This window comes from Streptopelia decaocto, assembly GCF_964273445.1.
Source record: "Streptopelia decaocto genome assembly, chromosome: 4".
In the NCBI taxonomy this organism is placed as follows: Eukaryota; Metazoa; Chordata; class Aves; order Columbiformes; family Columbidae; genus Streptopelia; species Streptopelia decaocto.
In genome coordinates, this window is record NC_138658.1 from 27868778 (window position 1) to 27884317 (window position 15540).

The 15540-nt window shown below is 41.8% G+C and overlaps 1 protein-coding gene across 1 annotated transcript in view; it reads left to right on the plus strand.

Annotated features, from left to right (window-relative positions):
• Positions 1 to 220: 220 nt before the first annotated feature.
• LOC309438856 (transmembrane protease serine 11E-like) overlaps positions 221 to 15540 on the plus strand; it is a 39726-nt gene continuing 24406 nt past the window's right edge. The window contains exons 1-3 of the mRNA XM_082050777.1: positions 221 to 576; positions 6953 to 7074; positions 7790 to 7908. Coding sequence (XP_081906903.1) covers positions 413 to 576; positions 6953 to 7074; positions 7790 to 7908 — 405 coding nt within the window. The 5' untranslated portion in view covers positions 221 to 412. The remainder of the gene's footprint in view (positions 577 to 6952; positions 7075 to 7789; positions 7909 to 15540) is intronic.

A 15540-nucleotide genomic window follows, 5' to 3' on the forward strand; every position in this document is an offset into this window, starting at 1 on the left:
TGGGTTTTGTGTTCGGCCTTTGCATTGGCTGTCTCAGGAGAAGAGTGACAGTGTTGGGGACAGTACAGTGCCTCTCTGGGGTGGGTTCTACAGTGAGCATACAGTAGAAGGTGCTGCTGCTCAGGAGAAGGCCTGCTGTAGGGACATGAGTTGGACAGAAAGGGAGTGCTGGAAAAGGGAAATTTAATGCCCTTCCTGTTCTGCTGAGGTGAAGAACAAGTTGTCTTGCCTGGGCTGGTTTATCTGCTCTGTCCGTCTCTGCCTGGGGAGCTCTTTGATGCGGAGCTGATCCGAAGGTTGCAGTCTGCATATCGACTCCATGCTTACCTCAGTTTGTTTTTATTCTGAAGTTCGCTCCCTCATTTTGCAATAACCCACAGGGTGCTCTGGGTGTTGCGCCAGCTGTGCCTCAATGAAGGATCTTCATTCAACACCTTTCCCTTCCCATCACACCAGTCAATGTGACTCCTGCGTTTTCCAGCAGCATTCGCTCCGCAGTCCAGACTTTAGTCGAGCCTTGGTTGGCAGTCAGAGAGGCTACCAGACCTACCGAGACCTACCATGGGACCTTCAAAAGTAGGTGACATGTTTTAACTTGGCAAATCTGATTTGGAGGTGTAGCGATGGTAAAAAATATTGCCTGCAGGAGAGCTTTAGGGCTTCAAGGACATATATAAATCCTGAAGAGAAATCTTGGACCTCGTTGCTCTATCTCTGCTCCTTTCATCCTAATATATGGCTGGAGTGATAAATGCAGAGGGAAATAAATCCTTCCCTGGCAAGGGCAGGACCACAAAGATTTCGTTTCTGTTCAGAAAGACAACGTGGTGGCTTAGCTTGCCACATTTCCTCCCTGTGATTGTTTTGTCCTGCCTCCAACAGGATTTTATTGCAGCAGTGCAGAATCTAGGAAACTCTTTTGTGTCAAAATCAAATTTTAATAACATGTTTTTGGGAAATGGTGGGTTTTGGTCAGGTCTAGTTGCAATATTATTTTTCCCATACTCTGCAAATGTTCCAGTTAAATCAGTGACAGCAGCACGACTACATAAGCAGAATTCTATAGGTGTTCATCATTCCAGCTTGACCCTTTTAAGGAAGAAGCCACATTTTTTTGCAGAGCAATGACAAGGTGTTTTGTATCTGAAAGTGTTTTGTGCAGTCAGAGATGCTGGACATCCTTCGCTGTGCTTTACTCTAACTTAATACTGAAGACAGTGCTGGCAAGTTTAGAGTATTTTTACAAAAGTCAGTTCTCCGGCTGCAATGCTCTGCTGTGCTCTCTTGGGTCAGAGCAGGGATCTGGTCATAAACCTCAGTGAATCTCCTGGAATTGCTTGTTTCTGCTAAACACTCTGGCTCCTGAGTTCATGTGGCAGCAGGAGATGCTCAGACTCCCTTGAGTTTGGTGTTTGTTGCTCTGGCAATTGATGAAGCATAAAAGTATAACCTCAGAAACAAAATCCAAAAGAATCTAAAATGTTTTGTGTGTGTGTTTTTGTTGGTTTTAACATCCCAGTGGTTTAGCTGGATGGCTGCTTTTTTTTTTGCATGTGATTGATAAAGACTACTGTATTTGTATTTTCTCTGCCCTTGCTTTGTGCAAACAACTGTGCATGATTGCAAGATACTAATTTTTCTATTGTTGGTATTTTTAATTTTTTAAAAATAATTTCTTAGATGCTGAAATAGAAACATTGTTTCTGAATTGGCAAATATATTCTTTATCCCCACTTAAGTGCTTCTCTATTTTTTGTAAGGACAATAACATTTTAGTCAATACAATGGTTGACTTTGCCAGGAGACTGAGTTCAGCTTTTGACTCTGTGCTCCTTAGTGGTACCCTGCTCAGTACCCCAAGATCCTGGACTCTGAGCAGTGTCCTTACCTTCAGAGCTACACTGCTCTGTCAGGTGAGGAAGAAATACCAATCAGTTGTGAGTACCAGTTTATGTAAGAGTTCTCTACTTAGCAATTCCTTTTTAGAGGCAGATGTAAATCTAGTTGCTATGTCTTGTTGATGTCAACACTGGTATAAATTTTAATAACAGCGTACTAGGGGGAAGTTAAACAACATATAAATCCAGTTTGGTTGCCTCCTAGTTAGGAAAGGATTTATTTGTTTGAATAGTTGTTTAGATTAGTGTAAAAATCTCAAGTATGTTGGGGGAAATCTGTTTTGGATAATTACATGTGTAAATACACATCTAAGTAGGGATGGAGACTGATGGGTCTTAATCAAAGACTTTGTGTAGCCTGTTAAATGTCCAGCATGTTTTGCTGGGCAGGGGCGTAGATCTGAGCATGGAGCTGTAAGCCTTGCTGTTTGAGCATATCATGCTGTGCTTTAGTCTTTTATGAGAACAGTGATTCAGAATTAGCTTTATCCAGTTCCAAGATGCCTCCTTTCACAACATTTCGAGCTGAGTTGGAACGCGTGCACCATAAAATCCTTCAGGAAGCAGAGCTGCCAAGGAAAGCTGGGTGGAGTGGACAGCCTTGCAGGTCTTGTCCCTCCTCTGCTGTGTCCTGCAGTCCTGGGGAGCAAGCACAGTGTCCAGCCTGCAGCTGCCTTGTGAAGAGCTTGTCCCCGGCAGGGCAAGATGTGGAGCAGCTGGTGTTTATACGGTACTGGAAAAGTGAACATGTAGGTGGCAATGCGGTGCTGCTTGCACCAATTTGTCATTGGGTAGATGGGCAAAATGAGTGTAAATTAGAGTGCTGAAGTGTAGCAGGAAATGAATACCAGCCCTGGTGTGAGGACACTTGTGTCCCTTCGGCATTAGTGGAGTTAATTTGATTATTGTAGGAGACAGTCATGGTACCAAACTGAAACCTCTTCTGCTCAGGTTGGCCCAGTCTAGACTCTGTTTCAGGAGAGTCTACTGATAGAATTGTCACCACACCTGGTTTGACTGGTGTGGAATTGGTATCATTTGTGTTTCCTTGCCATATTCACTCTGTTTCTGGCCATTTTAAACAGAAAAACAGAATAAGAAAGGATGTCCTCCTGAGCCTTAAAATCTAGTAGTCATCATTAACTGAGCAAGCCCCAGTGTAAGCCCAGCAGCTTTTCTGGCCTCTGCTGTTCCTGTTAGAACATGTTGCAGAAGTGCCTCATGTAATTATTTTTTTTTCACAGACAGTTCTATGATCAGGCATTTTGCATCAGTGTAACCATCTAAAGTCAAGTCATTCTGCTTCCATCACATACTCCTTCCATTTCTGTATTTCTGGTTAGACAGAGATTTTCATTTTGAATGATGTTGAGCCAACACAAATCTTGGGATTGTTCAGTTTGACATGATTCTGGTACAAGACAACTGGAAAATTTCATATGGTCAGTGGACAGATTAGGTGATAACATGGGGACAGATTTCATTGACAACTGGATGTGGGAATTACCAAGTGTCTCTGCAACCAGAGACATGACCAGGGTTTCAGTCTCTGCTGAACCTCTTCTCTAAGGAACGTTTTCTGATTTCACCAGCATTTCTCCCATTATGAAATCTGTCCTTCTCTGTTCAGTGAAAGTACATTGCTAGATCACAGAACTGTTTACCCAGCACTATTTACCCAGCTGAGCAATTGTTTATGATATATAAAGTATAAAATACAGAAAAACCTATTATTCAGCCAGGAACATAAGCTTCCGAACTTCAGGAAAAGCTGGATGCTTTGGGCCAGATTTTCAGTGGATACAGTCTGTTGGAGATGCACACAAACCATCATGAAGGGAGAAGGGCTGGGCTGTTGCATCAGACTTGCAGAACTCCTCAGGAGTGATGTTAAATATATATGGTTGTTTTACTGTGACATTTCATATACCAGTAGACAGATTTATTTCAGTAAACAACTAAACCACCATCACTGTCCTATTACGTGTGTATTTATACACTACAATTATTGCTAAGGCTCATACAGTGATTTTTTTTTTTTTTTTTTTTTTCCTCTCAAAGCACCTAATGAGAGAGAAGTACTGCATGTATTCTAAAACTAGGGAGGAAAATTGTCTAAGCATGCCTCTCTTACTTCTGATGGATTATCATGTGGACTGAAGCTTCAGTTTTGGGCTAGTTATATCTCATGTGTGTATTGAGCCGCTGTAAGCACTGTCCAACATTACACACAATGGGACCTGCTGTCAGATGGAATAATTCATTTTTGAGGCATGAACACCAGGAGACAGAGCAAAGCAGGAATACAGCTCAGAGTTAATGGGAATGGAAAAGTATCAGCCCAGAAATTGCTTTTGTTTCACACAGATGTCTCTGAAAGCCTGGATTTGAAATCCTCCTGGTGAGCTCAGTCCACACCTCTGTTCACATGGAGAAGTATCCCAATGGTACAGCCTAAGCAAGGACATTTTACTCAAAAACACTTTTTGTTTTCAAATCAGGTTAGGAACGGAGTGTAAACATTAAAAACCATTGTATGTTGTTATGTAAAAGCAAATAAGAAAGATTATTCAGGAGGGAAAAAAAAAAAAGACATCCCAAGTCCCAAAAGAGTCTCCCATCTATTGACCTTTTAAGATTAATTTATTAAACAACTTACTGTCTGAGGAAACTAAGTTTAAAGGCTGATGCTGAGGCCCCTCTGCACCTCTTTGAAATGATAGTCTCAAACAGGTTTCATTAATTGAAAGTCATATGTGTGAGTAAAATTACGTGTGAGTGACTGTTATGGACTGTTTTCTGTTTGGTAAATGATGACATCGGAACTTGAAAGGGAAAAAATGAAGAATTAGAGTTAGAAAAAAATTATACTATGTACAAAAGAATGCTGAGAAAGTTTCCAAGTGTATGATACTCTATATTTAACTGTGTCCCAGCCATGTTACTGCTGCTCTGTAACAATTATTTTGCTGATACGATAGGCAGTTATTTCTTCAGGCTCACCTGCTGCGGTGTAGAGGTAACATTCAGCCTTTTAAATAGGCTTCTCAAACCCAACATTTTGTTTTGGGGCTCTGCCAGGGTCATTATAGCTGAAAGAGCTTCTGAGTGTGTTTCCTTCTGTACAGCTTAAGACAATGCTTTTTAAAATAAGTATCTACAACAATGAATGCGGGTAGGTTGTGTCAAGTTAATTTGTTGTTGGTGGTGGTGTTTTTCATTAGCTTGTTCTCACTTCAAACTTAGTAGAAACATTTGGAAGGCACATGAGTCATGCAAAGGAGAACTAGCTGGAGTGGCAGAAAAAAAAACCAAAACTGCATGGCAAATGAGAGCTGAACTCATCACTGACTTAGTGGTTTCACCTAAGAGCTGCTGTTCAGAAATACTCTTCTTAATGAGGTAGCCCTGACTATTTATACCTGCAGATTGTTCATTTCTCCAGCTAAAGATTTAAGGGAACTTTCATACAGTATGCTCAGAAGTAACCTTGGAGCTGCTCATCTCCAAACTCTGAAAAGCATTGCTTAATTTCAGCCTTTTTTTTTCCCCCCTATGGATTCACAGATGTGCTTTAAAGCAAACCAGATGAGATATGAGTTTAACAGCTGTTTTAGAGGACAGGAAGAATGAAGGGAACAGTGGCTAGAAAGGTCAGGGAAAGTCAGAACAGGTATGAGTGACAAACTGAGTATTCCCATTTTCACTCTATCAAATGTCACAATATTTAGTCTGACTTGGCTCCCAAGCTGAAGTAGTAAGGCTATAATTATAAGGCTTTAAAATGACTTTAGAATGAAATATAGAACTTCAATATCCATGTGCAGTGCACAGTAGGCCTGCTGACTCATTGGTGGTCACTTGCAATTATTTTCAACTTACTTTAGTGTATGTACACTTAGGGCTCATGAGGTATAGGTTCCAGAAATGAGCTTTGTGTACTTGGTTGTGAATGTGGGACCCCACAGAGATCCCTCATAGCCTTGGGAGAGGGTCCCTGCAGCCTGTGTTCCTAGGAAGGATGTACCTTGACCTAAATGTGTGTGTGTTTGCAGGAGTGAGGTAGCTGGCTCTAGAATGAAGGACTTGTTGCCAAAATTTGAGGCTTCCTGTTTTGTATTTTGTAATGGTTGATAACATCATAGAAAAATTGCTTTAAGGATCTTCTGCTATCTTCAAGTTCAAAGCCGAAGGCAGGATTTGCTATAAGTAACCTTTTCAGGAAGATTTTTGTCTAACTATAATCCTGACCTACTGACTATTGTCCTACCTTGAGTTAAATTGGTTTAGCACCTGCGTAATTAAGAGCATGGCAGAGAGAAGTGTCTGGCAAAGCTTCCTACTGGTGTTCTCTGGTCTCCTCATGTGTCCCTGCCCTTTCCCTATCACTCCATCACTTCAGCAGATACTGCTCAGAGCAGTGCGTGCCTTCTGCTTTTCAGTTTAGTCTGAGTAAAACAGGAAGAACAGGCTGGTCTTCTGAAATCTGCTTCTCTTTTTTCATCCAGTTTTGCAGGCTGAAATGGAGCAGCTTGGGTAATGTATAAATACGTACTATACAAAGCATAGGACACTTTCTAACAATTTTATTGCACAAAGCAGTTTTGGGAGCAAAGGTGTCCATGATAACTGATTTGTTTAATCCATTGAAAGCTGCACACATTGCTGTATAAGTTGATCTAGCTGAAAAATATGTTTTATTCTTGCAAATTTCCAGTCGGGGGTCACATAAGAGAAGTGCTTACTGGGATTCCTATTTAATTTGGCCCTAATAATAATTAAAAACTAACAAATAAATCCACAAACAAATATAACCCCTCAAACCCTGTCTGTGTTCCATGACTTCCAACATATCCCAACATCTGTTTCAAATAGTCTTGAGTCATAGTTTCATTTTCAAGGGTGTTTTGTGAGAAGTCAATACTGCTGGGAAGAATCAGCTGATGTGGAGGGACGAAACTTTAGCTTCCTCTTTGTGGGGTTTTAAATAGAAACGGATCCCTTATTAATTTTTTTTTCTTGTTTATTTATTTATTTTTTTTTTTCCTGCCCAGAATTCAACAGCCAACGATCAGAGAAAGACATCTTGAGCCTTGGAAAATTGCTCTAATTGTTATTGGAACAGCAGTGGCAGCAGCTATCACCATTGGTCTCCTAGTTTATTTCCTGGCGTATGGTAGGTTTTACATAATGCCACTGTTCTGTCTTTGCATTTAGTGTGCCTCCTTTGTGCTTGTTGTGCCACACAATGCTGGGAGTTTGCTTTTCATCAGTCTAACTAAAGCTATTTTGGGGAAAAGCCACTGGCTTCTGTAGAGCTTTCTTTCCTCCCTCATTTAGCATCTTTGTAGACCTCTAGGGAACATTTCCTGCTGTGCAGGCTGGTTTAGGGCTGTGGTTTCTGTTGCCTTTCACTTGCTTTCACTACTTTCACATCTTCCTGATCATCTGCTTGTGTGAGGAGGCCAACACACAGGTCCTCTGGTTTCTGTTACATGACTGACCGAGCCTTCCACCTGTCTCTTCCCATAGTGTTTCTCTCTTCCCTTGCCCGATCACCTGCAGCTGTCTGCCAGGACTTGGTGCTGGGTGGGTGCAGAGGCCAGGAAGGCAGCTGATGGGCAAGATGCAGCTTGTGACCCCAAATGCTGTTTGCTGACCACAAACGTAACTCTTGGGGAAACTGGGCTTTTCATCACTACTTGGCTTAGATCACTCAACTTCTCTGAGTTCTCACTCTTGGGGTCTGAACTTTGTGAATAGGTTGGATACAGGTGAGGACTCATCTTCTCCCTAGATGTCTGCATCTCAGTCAACCCCAAGAGTTTCTCTAAAGTTCATGTATCCTGCTGCTTTGTGAGTATTTCCTGTTCCTTTTCTTTCCCTTTCAGATCAGAAGCTCTTCTATTACAGTGCCAATGTAAAAATCACCAACATCCGCTACAGTAATGAATTTTCCAGGCAGTCCTCAGGAAGGTTTAGAGACCTGAGTGAGAGGGTTGAGAGACTGGTAAGTTCGCACCATGTGACTTTCCATTATTGGGGACTGTGTGCTGATATAAGAGCCATTAACATGAACAGCACAAATGTCTGGTATATGCTGAGGCCCTGTGGTTGGCAGGATCTGGGCAATGGGTAGCGTGAGAGTCCTGATTGTACCCAGCAGACCAAGCACTTGCCAATCTGCTTGTTACAGCGTCTATGTCTCTGCAGTGCTGAAGGTGATGCTGACAGTATTTTCAGCTTCTTCCTCTATTGTCAATCGTATGTGTCTTCCTTTTCCCTACTCTGAGCCTTGGTTAGTGATTTCTGCCCCACTGTCTCAAAGGAAAACAATGCTTTTACACCCTCTCCTTTACAGTAGCTATAGAAATAAACAGACATATTGCAAATTCCTTTCTGGTTTCCTCTTTGAGACACTTCCCCACAGATGATAATTACAGAGTTCAACTCTTTACAGCAATAAGCATGTGATCATGCTTGTATCTTTTTGTGTTTCATTCATCAGAGTCTGATACATATCTCTTACCAACTCTTTAGCAACCTGCACGGATACTTAGTTAATAGGACAATCAATGCTTTGCTCCCCACTGGCATTTAATTCAGGGCTGTGCCACTTGTCCACAGCAAAACGTGATCTGTGGTGAACATCGTTGTGGAGCAGCAGGGTGCTGTTTAGGGATCTGGCAGCACTAGCACCTCTTCCCATCTCCACTGCGGGCCTTGGAGATCTTTGTCAAGTTGTCCTCTTTTCCATACTCGATTCCTTTTTGCCCTCTTTGCCTATCAGGGACTGTACCATATTTCCCAAGATCTGCTCCTGGTACATATCTGTATATAAAGAATCTTACATAAGCTGCACTTAAGTTAGGTGCTACCATTTGACAGCTATTACCTAATAATTGTAGGCTCATAACCTGGTGAGATAGGACCTTGGAGAGGGAATGTTCTCCCTGGCCAAGAAGACATTGTGTGTTGCTGAGGTGGGAGGAAGGCAAGGGTTGGGGACAAGTCTTTGAGGAACAATCATTGACTAAAGTTACACCCTTTTCCCCTACTTAATTCCTCCTTTTTCCTTTCCTTTCCTTTCCTTTCCTTTCCTTTCCTTTCCTTTCCTTTCCTTTCCTTTCCTTTCCTTTCCTTTCCTTTCCTTTCCTTTCCTTTCCTTTCCTTTCCTTTCCTTTCCTTTCCTTTCCTTTCCTTTCCTTTCCTTTCCTTTCCTTTCCTTTCCTTTCCTTTCCTTTCCTTTCCTTTCCTTTCCTTTCCTTTCCTTTCCTTTCCTTTCTTTCTTTTTCTTTCTTTTTTTTTTTTCTTAATTTATTTTCTTAAACATGGGTCCCTTGGCAGGGAAACATTTGTTTTAGCTAAGAAGGTCTTTCAGATACTGACCAGTGCAGTCAGATTTCCTGTGAACGTGGCTATAATTTAGATGCTTGAATGGAAGCTAGAGCGTTAGAAACCCTGTCTCCTTTATGGGTGTTGAGCATTTCTGACAGTAGTGACAGTAAATACCAGTGCTGGTTGAGCAGTGAGAGCCATTATTTCAGGGCATGTTAATTGTACCTGATAAGGAACACCATAACAAACACACAGAACTGTCTTGCCTTTCCTTCATTCCTGTGACTATTTTAAGAGTTGACATTGATTCAGGAATTAACTTCTCCCTCCCTCTCTCAAATTTAGTGAGTAATTTTAGGTCAGCTACCATAAACACTGACTTTTTCTGGATTTAGCTCCAGGTGTTCCATATAACAAGGATGTATGAGACTGAGAATTGTCCATAAGCTTCTTTAAAGTGACTCCATTCACTAATGTTTCCTATAGTATGTAATGCACAGTATGTTCCTTGTAAGTCTGACTCTCTCCAAGCAAAACTCAAGCTTGTGGTGATAAAAATCAAAGCAAAAAATAATATTTCTGTCCAGAGACAGAAATATTCTCTTAACTTCTTGACAGCTATCTCAAAACATCAGCATTTTATTTTCAGGTGTTTCACACTGTCTCTTTAATAAAGGAGGAGAGAATTGAGTTTTTTTATCAGATTTCCTGATTTGTCTGGATTCACCAAAATCCCTTGTAATCTCTCCCTGGCGGCTGTTAGAGTTTTGCAGGTCCAAGCCTTCCCATATCATTAGTAGTAACGATACTTTAAGCTCATGTTGTGAAACAGTGAGTCAATGCAGATAAATGCATAAATCTTTCCCAATACTTGGAGCAAAGTGAACAGAAGTGAATCATCTTTGATAATCGAAAGCATCCAAATTACCTGGGTTAGTGCAACTCCCTGCCAAGTGCTCCCTTCTCTGATCCCTCCATGATGAAGCTTCCTTCATTAGTCCCCCAGAACAACCCTGAAAGGAGCTCTTTTCAGAGTTGATGTTTCACCAGGAAAAAATTGGTTTGCTCCCATCTTGTGTCTTTCTTGGGACGGGCAACAAACACCCTGGTGTTTGCCTTGGTTTCCAAAGTTGAGCAGTAACACCCATGGTGTGAATGACATTCCCGACTCTCTTATCTCACAGAAGGCGGGAGGGAATGCAGCCAGATCATGCCAGAAAGCTGATGAAGCCGGTGCACCCATCAACATCTCAGGGCTGACTGGAAAGTCTGGAAAATGTCTTGTGGGGTGGAGCTGGGGGAGCTGAGAAACAGATGATGAAAGGTCTTTGCTACTTGCCTGGCTTCCTGCAAGTGACTGTGAGGAGGGTTCACTTTGCTCGCTTGAAAAAGCAGACCCGAGTGTAGCTCGCCAGAGCCTCCTCGTTTTTCTAGCTGGGCCAGTTGTCCTTCTCTTGCCAAGTTCAGATGCACTGTGCCAGACCCTCCCCTCCTGAACTGGATACAAGGGCACAGTTGTAGCCTCAAAGGCTCCTTCCCCAAAGAGCCTTTTTTTTTTTTTTTTTAAATAGTGGGTTTACCTGATGCTTGGCTGATCTGTGCAGGTCTCTTAGATGCCACTGCTGCGTTCCTGTGCCACCCTTCCCCACTGGTTTTGTCTAGCTCCTGCACCACACTTGGATTTTTTTTTTCTTCTCCCACAAAATGTATTCATTCTTTTGGATTTCTCAAGAATGCCTGAAAGTCCCTAACCACACTCTTTACTAACAGCATCTGGAGGAAGATTTCCAAAGGTTTCCAAGCTTTGCTGCTTCAGCCCCCTGGCACCCTGAAGTGTGGCGAAAGCTGAGGCAGCCAGTTCTAGATAGACCTTGGTGACTGGGATGATCCCAGTACCAACTGCCTTGTGTGCAGGGAGGAAAGTGGAGAGACTTTGTGCCCAGTATGGAAATCCATCTTTGACCCCAAGGGAAGGAGCTGTGCATTCAGAAGAGCTTGGAATGAACACCTCATTAAGGCTGTCTTAATGAGAATTGTCTCAGCTGAAGGTGCACCTCAGTAGGAGTGTAGTGTGGCTTTCTCCTTGGTGAATTGTGTGGATGGGGGAGAGGCATTGTGGTTTGTTTTCTCTCTGTGAGTGTCCCAAGTCACAGAATGGACCGCCATGGATTTGCCCCGTCATCTCGTCCTCCACAAGGCACCTGGGCTGTCCCCTGTCCTGCCACCATCTGAAACCAACCACTAGCTGGTTGGATCTGGGCAGAGTGGCTGGGGACTGCATTAAGAGGATTCCCAGGTAACCACTGTCTGCTCAAATACTTGTATTGAAGTAATGGAATTTCATCAAGTAATTCTTGCCTCAGGACTCAGTATTGTGTGTCAGGACATCTCTTTTAGAAGCAGACATCTTGCTTCAGGGACGTCAAGTGACAGAAGTATCTCGTATGCTCTAAGTACAGATGTTGGGGAAAGTTTGTAATTAATGCAGTTCTTGAAATGTGCCCTGTCTGATAGAATTGAATTAGAGCAATTTTGATTTAGAAGTAGTGTCTCTACTGGATATTGCAGAGGCACTTGAGCTAACACAATAAAATGCTGCAGAACAGTTCTGGCTGTGCCTGTTCTCAGTTGGTTTAAGGACTCACTGATGAGTCCCTGTACTGGAGTTGGTAAGGAAGGAGGCAGTTTTCTCCCTTGGAAGATGATTTTAGAGGCTGTTAACACAGTTCTCTGAAGTGCTATCCTCTGCATCCTCAGTGGTGCAGATTCTCAGCTGCTTCAGCAAAATTCAATTATGACCAAAGGACCCAGTAGTTACCCAGCCCCCAGGCACTGATGTCTCCACTGTGCAGACAGGGAACTGAATTGGAGAGGAAGACCAAATCCGTAAAGCCACTTCAGTACTGGAGAAGAGATAACCCAGAGAGAGGAAAGACTTTTTTGGTTGCCTGTGGCTGATCAGGCAAGAACCCAGCTAGTTCTTCTGGCACACTCAAGTTTCATTGACCCTCATCACTGTACTTGAGGTTTTTTTGTGGTGGTTCTCTGAACTCCCATGTAGATACTTCTCCTTCCAGGGACAGCAGAGCTTTAACACCTGAATACCCTGTTTGGTGGATGGATTAGTCCTTCAGCAGGATGCTTGTAACTGCAAGACTCTCCCCTTTATACCCGGTGGTAAGCTGGCAGTCATCCTGATATCAGGAAGTATTTTTATGGCACTTTTTAGGGTTAGACATGGCACAAGTCTTCCTGGGGAGCAGAAGTTTGTGTGTGTGTGTGTATTTGGTAGGTGGAGGGAGATGAAATATAAATGAGTTTAGAGCCAAAGCTACTTGCAAAGCTGGCTGAAACTGTACACGAGGTGTGTCTGTCACACCTTCCATGTGAAGAGTATGAAGGTAAAGCTCAGGAGAGTGTGGCTTCATCTACTAGTGCCTTTTGACCTGTGGGTTGGGAAGTTGATGCAGCAGGAGCAGATCTCCAAGGCATCAGGCTTTGGAAACGCTCTTAAAGAGACTTAGCTCTGGGAGACCAGGTGGTGAGGACTAATTCAGAGGTGATAATTGAATGTGTTTCAAAAAAGGGAGTGTGCTGAAGTTCCAGGGAGTCTAATGTGACTCTTTTTATACAGCAAGTTGAAAAGTACAGGCATCATGTCTGTTCATTTGCTGCATGTGTGCTATCCTCCCACCCCCATAAATTAATTATTTTCCCTTCTAAGCCCCTGAAACATAAAAGAAAATGAAGATCACAAGAAGAGACATTATGGTGGCTGCAGCAGTCAAGTCTTTCCAAGGGTTTCTGCAGCACCCAGACCAAACTCAGTAAGAATGTTCCTGGTTGTAATAAGTTTCAAGTTTTCAGATACGGATCCCAAAATTTAAAACCTTAAGTCTTTCTTTAAACCCAAGCTTTCTTAGGCACTATATGTGCCTTTTCAGGTACTTGATTAGTGCTAATATGAGGTTGAGAAGGTCAGAACTTCTATTGAAAGCTTTTCTTGTTCTTCACTGACAGAAATTTTATTTAGAAGCACATCTATAGTAAAAAAGCCAAAAAAATGAAGCTTTTTAGAGAATTTTAAAAATATTATCTTTTTTCTTTTTATGCAAGATAATGTTGTATTGTAAAAAAAAAAAAAATATAATAAAAAAATTCATCATCTTTTATCTATGTACAAAAGACCTTTAAGGAGCATTAAAAAAAAAAAATCCTAAAATACATTTAGGGCATTTGACACCTTTGGTTTTAAAAGCTTTATTTTTAAAGGAACAATTTCTGCAAAGGGAAAGCATTGTCCTTGGACTAGCATGGTACGAGAAGGGTGCCCTCTATGGGTGACCAGGGCTGGAAACCAAGCAGGAACCATCTTTCCACGGTAATTCAGCCAACTGGGAAACATGGCAAGGTGACGGCGGGCAAGATGACACTGTGGGGACTTGTTCATTTAGCTCTGGAATTAAAGGCTGGTAACACACTTGACTATCAGTATATACATGCACAGATGTGGCCTTAAAGATATAAGTAAAATGCTGAATGCTGATGGATGAAATCGCTTGCGATTTTTTTTGTTTGTTTGTTTGTTTGTTTGTTTTTTTAGAAATTCATATTGAAATCTGAAAAAAACCCCACTGGCATAGGCATATGCTGCATTGCTTTCAAAATTGAGATGCTTTCTTGCTTTAAATTCTCTTGCCAGTTTTTCCTGTTTCCACGTGTAGCATACAGGGAACTATAAAAATAGTGAGGAAAACATGTAGTATTTTTAAATGCTAATGTGAGTTGATGCAGTGGATTGCATGAAGATGTGGCTTAGTGTTTTTCCTCACCTGTAATATCTCAAACTGTCAGTGTGCTCTACCTAAATAGCACATACTTCCAGGATGAAATGGTTGTCACTAACAATGTGCCTAATACCTAGCTTTCTAACATAAACTACATAATTCTTTAGCTTTACTGATTCTTTCACTTATTAATACACTTTAATTTTTTTAAAATAAAAGGCATACAAGCAGATTTTTCTTTTTAGTGTTTTCTTTTTTCTTGGTTCATCAAGGCAAAAGGTCTATGAGCGTGTACAACCACAAAAGAAGTAGCTCTAATTCAGATCCAGTATGTGGCAAGAAAAGCTGTAAAATGTGCACAAGGAAAATGGATGTGAGCCTGAGCTGGGTAAAGGAATTCCAAATGAAATAAAGGGCAGTTATCGATAGTGTGTGAGATTAAGGGTAGAATATTATCTTAATTATAGACCCATGATCCAGAATGACTACATTGTTTCCAGGTAATTAAATAAATGAAGTGATTCAAGATGTGAACTGGTGTCACTGAGATCAAAATCTGGCTGGTCAAGAGAGTGTTTAGAACATGGTGTTGTCAAAAGGGAGAATCCGAATTCAGTACTAAACTTTAGTGAGACTGATGGTATTTGGGGACTTGTAACATGAATGTCACTACTGATCTTCCTCAGATTTCATAACCCTGTTCTTATCCTAAGAGCTACTTGCTCCTCTATTTCACATCCTTATGTGTAAGTATGGCTTTAAAAAATGCAAAGGGATACAGGGTCATTTTCCTGGGGAAAGCATACTTTCTGAAAAGTGAAAGCCCTTCTCCAGATGGGTTTTTCCTGACATCTCAATTTTTTCTCCAAAAGTTGGAAAATCTCCTCCCTAAGTGGACAAAAACTTCTATTGCAGTGTGAAAGTTTTAGGAAGTTAATTACAGACAATTGGAAGCAGGGAGCGGGAGTGGGAATACTCAGGTGACCTTAATTCCAGCTGTCACTATTAAATGGCTATAATGAAATTTAATGCTGCGACATGCCTTTCAAACTGGTTGCACTAGGCATGAGCATGGTGCTTTAAATCCTAATGTTATCCCTTGTCTCACCCCCCTTAATTTCTTCTATCCAGAAGTCCAATAATTTAGGATCTGCTGTACAAGGTCAGTTAATTCTTTTGCAGCCGACACCTGAGAATCATCTAGCTGAGCTCTGTATTGTAGTGCTAAGTCAGACAGAGGTCCCTCACCTCCCAGCTTGAGCAGTCCAGGTAGCTGGAACTCTGAAGAACTGGCAGTACTGTTTGCAGATGTACAGGCTCACACTGCCCTTGTCTGCCCTGACGTGTTGTCTTCGTGCATGTGGCTTCTGCTGGTAAAGTTTCTGATCCTATGGTTTGCTGATGGCCTGTGGATCATTACATGTCTTTGTCCTCAGGTCCATTTTCTTCTCTTCAGGCGAGCACTGTGGCTGTCGGGCTGTTGGTTGCTGCGAGTAATTGGTATCTCTGTTTGTAAG